This window comes from Octopus bimaculoides, chromosome 14 (assembly GCF_001194135.2).
Source record: "Octopus bimaculoides isolate UCB-OBI-ISO-001 chromosome 14, ASM119413v2, whole genome shotgun sequence".
Lineage (NCBI taxonomy): Eukaryota > Metazoa > Mollusca > Cephalopoda > Octopoda > Octopodidae > Octopus > Octopus bimaculoides.
Genome location: NC_068994.1, coordinates 41,038,052 through 41,043,524, shown reverse-complemented (window position 1 = coordinate 41,043,524; position 5,473 = coordinate 41,038,052). Strand labels below are relative to the sequence as shown.

Genomic DNA, 5,473 nt, shown 5'->3' with positions numbered 1-5,473 from the left:
CTTAAAAGACATGTTAGGATCCACAATGAGCAGAACTTACTTGCAGGTATTGGTAGTGCAAATCAGAGGTGCAATCTGTGTGGGTGTTTTTTTCAAAACACTGTCTGGTTTAAAAAGCCACATCAGACGCCATGAAAGGGCTAAGGTGTAGGTGCAGGAGGTGGTCAAACTCTGTTTAAGGAGTAGACAACCACCATGTATGCATGCATGCATGTATGTATGTATCTATGTATGTATATGTGTACATATGTATGTATATACATATAAGATGGATGACCACTAAGTGGACATCCAATATGCTAGATGTAGACCCCATATGGTCTAACCACTAAGAAAAGATTGTTCTCAAACCCCATATGGGGTCTACATCTAGCATATTGGATGTCCACTTAGTCGTCATCCCTCTTATATGTATGTAATATAATTTTTCTGAATCTTCAGATTTTTTCAGTATGCTAAGCCACTGGTTTGAATTGATATTAATCAAATTAACATTCATTTTTTTACCCTTATTATTTAAATATATCGATATATATATATATATATGTGTTGTGTGTGTGTATTTATTTGTGTGATGTGTGTGTGTGTATGTGGTGGTGGTGGTGTGTGTGTCTGTGTGTTTGTGTGTATGTTACCTCTTGACATCTCTTGCTTCTGGAGGGTTTTGCTCTGGCACCCAATCCTTTTACCTAGATAGTCCCTCTCACCATTATATAAATGTGGGGAAATGTGGGGTAGCCATATATCTTCTCTATAGCAAGATACCTGCTTGTCTGTGACATAAAAATCACCTCTTCACCCTCTCATATACTACCACATTTATTTGGCAATCCCACCAGTTACTGTAAAGTAACTGGCATTAGGAAGGACATCAAGCCTTACGAGCCATGCCAAAGCTGACATGGAGCATGATATAGCCTTGTGGATGACCACATCTGGTCAAACCATCCAACCAAATATGTGTATATATATATATATATATATGGAGGTTATGAGAGGTAATGGTGTCAGTAAGACCCAAAGGTGTCAGGTAATGCTGAGTAAGTGCTATGGATAGACCATAGTTACGCTCCAGGTTCAGTGATTATACAAATAAGGAGTCCAACGTAAGTCATATATCAGCGTGTGTATATATATATAAAAGTTTTTAAATATTTTAAAATATATTTTATATATATACATGCATACATATTTATAAGTGAGTGTGTGTGTATATATTTATACATATATACATATTTATACATATATACATATATTTATACATATATACATATTTATATATTTATACATATATACATATATACATATATACACATGTATCAAGACATTTTCACATTGTTGGCGTTCTTCAAAGGAACTGAGGTTTTAACTCTTGTTGAATTCTTATTTGTGATTACTTGACATATTCTAATAATGCTACTTACAAAAAGGCATGACACATCATAGCGCCAAATTCTTAAACCTCTCAGCTGAGTAGAGCTCATTATAGATACTTATGATCCTTAACTGTCATGTAACTCCCAGTGTTTATCACACTCGTCTATTACACTTTCAGTGTGTGAGGGATATTTCACTACATCAATTACTAGGACAATCAGCTTCATTGCTTGATTATGATCATGTGTTGTCCTAGTGGTTAGGCTGCTGGTTTTGAATCATGAGGTTTTAACTTTGACTCCTCATTCAAGAATTTCATTGTATTCTTCAGCAACATACTTTACTTTCATTTTACTCTAGTACACGCATCTGACAAAAATGAATATTAAAACCGACTGAGTATCCAGTTAGCTTCAAGTTTACACAACTATAATAACAGATCTTAAATCCTTCAAGCATGAAGAGGGATATAACAAGTAGTGGACTATCCTGTTCTATATTGAACTTTAGTGCATCATCAGTCACATTTCTGCTCACTGATAACAAAATGTCTTATTCATATTTTAATCCCAACAAAGATGTTTAAGGAAATGTGCTTGAAATAAGCATCGTACTTGTTTTAAATATTATATTTCTAACAAATATTAAAACTTTTTTTAACACTCATAGTACCTGTGGACATTTACCACCATCCTGTAAACTCTCAATAACCTACAGCAAGTGTTGCAGCCCAGATTAAGAACTACTACTTTTTATCCATAAATGAGAAATCTATTCAATAACATTTGAACTGCAGGTGCACATTGGCTCTAAGAATAATAATATATATTTGATTTTACAAATTTCTTGATGTACAACTTATATTGCAGTGTTATTCTTAAGGCCTAAGCCTCACGGCAAAACAGCATTTATTTCACTTAGGACTTTAGAAATTCAATCAGTGAATGGTTCCAATTATGAATGCCTGTAAATTTTTGCCTATGAGTCAGGTTTTCTCCATTCTTGCTCTTCATCGTGATTTCCATCTTTTAATCATAGTTTACTTGCATGCTATTTGCTTATTTATAACTTGGTTAATCAGTCAGATAAAATTCCTTACTTATGATGCAAGAACATTTCATTGCCTTGCCTACTTCATTCATTAAACAATGTTTCAGCTTTGCAATCATTAAATCTATAGCTTATGTTACTATTAAACAAAAAGTTTATTTGTTCATTAGAATATCTTAAGCAATGATAATTTCCATTTGCTAAAATGCTTTTTTAAGAGCAAAAATTTGATGACAAAAATTTAAGCAGAACTGTTATTCACTTGAATGTGCATGTGTGTACGTATGTATATGTGTGTGTATACATACATACACACATACATGCATACATGCATACATACATACATGCATACACACACACACACATATATATATATATATATTTGTATGTATATATATGTATGTACATATGTATGTATGCATGTATGTACACACATATATACATGCATGCTTACATACATACACACATGCACACACACACACACATACATACATCCATCCATTCATTCATACATCCAAACATACATGCTTTACCTTTACATCTCTTTTTCTGTATTTCAGATGTCTATTCCTGCAAATTTCAACATCTTCAAAATGTAGATAAAGACTCGTTTGTACAAACACTAAATTACCCATCAGACATCAGTAGCAGACATGTTTACCATCCAAGTATTAAGAAAAATTTACACAGCAATGAAATGGGAACTCACAGTATTAACACAACTACACAACCTTGGAATTTACCAATGAGAAACAGTTTTACATCATATACAAAGCCATTACCGGCAGTCCCCAAGTTACCATATTCATGAAACTCTGTGTCTTTGATGTAAATTTGTGTGTGCGTGTGTGTATATCTATATATATATGTATATATATATATGTGTGTGTGTGTGTGTATGTATATATATATATATATATATATATATATATATATATTAAGACTCAGACAGTTCCATGTAATATTAATGTGTTACCATATTTCTCAAGGGAGTGTTTTTTTTTTCCTTTTTTTCTCTCATGACTGAGACAGAAAATTGTGAAAACATTGACAGCAAACATTTGCTCTGTTGTTGACAAAGCTCTGGTGCCCTGTTTCAATTCACATTTCATCAATATCAATAGGTCAGTTTTTTCAAGTTCAGAATATAATTAACATTTGTTTAGTTTACGCAATCTTATTAAAAACAAAAAGAAAAACAAAAAAGAAAACAAATTCTGTTTTTTTTTTCTCACAATTTATTTCAAATAATGTTTAAATGATGTATTAAAGAAAAAAAAAGAAACAAACAAAATATTTACAAAAAGAAAAAACATGAGAAAGATCTAGGAGAAAAAAAAAAAGAATGTGAAGAAAAAGAAATAAACAAAAAATTTAAATTATTTTATTAAAAGTTTTTAATGAAAGTTTTTTTTTCCTTTATTACACTCTTTTGTGTTTCGTGTTAACCTTGAAAGAAAAATATTTTTTCTGATAATCATTTTACAGGATGAATTCATTTGTTGCAGAAATAAAGCGAACACAGCTGTACTAGTGCTATACCATCTTTATCCTTGCAGCAATCTAAGCGCTATAATTAAGAGTCTTCTCTGCAGTCTTTGAGTCTTCTCTGCAATCTTTCAGCCTTCAGGAAATACCAAACAAATTCTCTCAAATCAGACGATGCCATCATGAATTAAGGACACATTGTGTAATGTAGTTATGGATTCACCAAGAAGGCAAGGTGATACTGCAGCAACACCTTTGATCAGAGCTGACCTGAAGCTAAACAAGGACAATAACTATTCCTCTATTAATCTGTGTGTATTGATGAACCAACGATAAAGTGTATACATAAATGCTTGAACTACAAAAAATAGCAAACAAATCAACCTTAACCCTTTAGCATTTAAACTGGCCATGTCTGGTCAAAATATTCTACCTGTTGTATGTCAAAACTGAACAGATCTGACCTCACACCAATCTTACAATGTCATTCTAAAAAGAAACAATTTCATCATTGAAATCTTGAGACAAAGCATGATTAATTCAAAATGATATCAATAAATAAGCATTACATTTGACAGAGTTATCTGAATGTTAGAGAGTTAAATCACATCTGACTGAAAAAAATAAATAAATAAATAGATGGGCACATTAGATAAGGTTTTCCTAGATATGCAGTGTCTGAAAATAAGATGAGGTGGTCATGGCTAGAACACCTTTGATCTGAAAAGCTAGCAACAGCAATATCAACTAAATGTAATTATTATATTCATTGACTCACTCTATCTGTTCTTCGACAAAGATTTGTTTACCTAAGCCTAATGTATACCATTTCAAGATCTCTAAATTAGATTCTGAAAATTTTTAGATAGTTTATATGTAGTTGAAGTATAGCCTTGCTTATGCCTGATGAATGCAACCAATAGTACACAGGTGATCAGTTATAAAGAACTCAGTAGATTAGAAATGTAACATCTTTTATTCTTTGGGATCTCAGAATATTTGTTGTTCTGGTTTCTGAAATAGTTCATTTGTGAAATTTCAATAGTGGAAGATGTTATACATATCCATATAAGGAAGAAAAGAAGTATTAATATATTCCTTGAGGTATTCTCAGAATATAGACAAAGTCGTGAGTTCACCTCAATTGAACTTTGACACCATTTAATTCAACTTGAACATGGGTTTAAAGAACCATAGCTGAGCCATGAAAATTAATCATTAGTTACATCTGAACTGTAACAAAACTAACACTTAGCCCTTCATTAAGGATGACACTGTAATTAAATTATTATGAATTCAGTTACAAAGTTAATTAAAGCTGAAGACTATATAGGTTACATTAAAAGTAAATGGTTTACAGCGTAGAGATCTTGAGAAAGGCTATTTCTAAAGTTGAGCCTTTTTTTATACAAGAATACTTTTGAAACCTAGCACAAGTAATGTTTACACCTTAGAATCTATAATGGCTTCATACAAGGCAAGACAGCTGGAATATCTACTTCATCCATTCCATGGAGGATTAGAAATTAAGTCCTGTGTCTAATTTGATTAGATTTTA

The 5,473-nt window shown here is 31.8% G+C and overlaps 1 protein-coding gene across 3 annotated transcripts in view; it reads left to right on the top strand.

Moving 5' to 3' along the window:
* The window catches only part of LOC106878749 (protocadherin gamma-A11), an 88,657-nt gene extending 85,015 nt beyond the window's left edge, over nucleotides 1–3,642 (top strand). For 2 of the 3 annotated variants that reach the window (XM_014928069.2, XM_014928068.2), the window contains exon 4: nucleotides 2,988–3,642. In XM_014928069.2, coding sequence (XP_014783555.1) covers nucleotides 2,988–3,238 — 251 coding nt within the window. In that variant the 3' untranslated portion in view covers nucleotides 3,239–3,642. The remainder of the gene's footprint in view (nucleotides 1–2,987) is intronic. The other variant, XM_014928070.2, reaches the window with a different exon arrangement.
* Nucleotides 3,643–5,473: the final 1,831 nt, after the last annotated feature.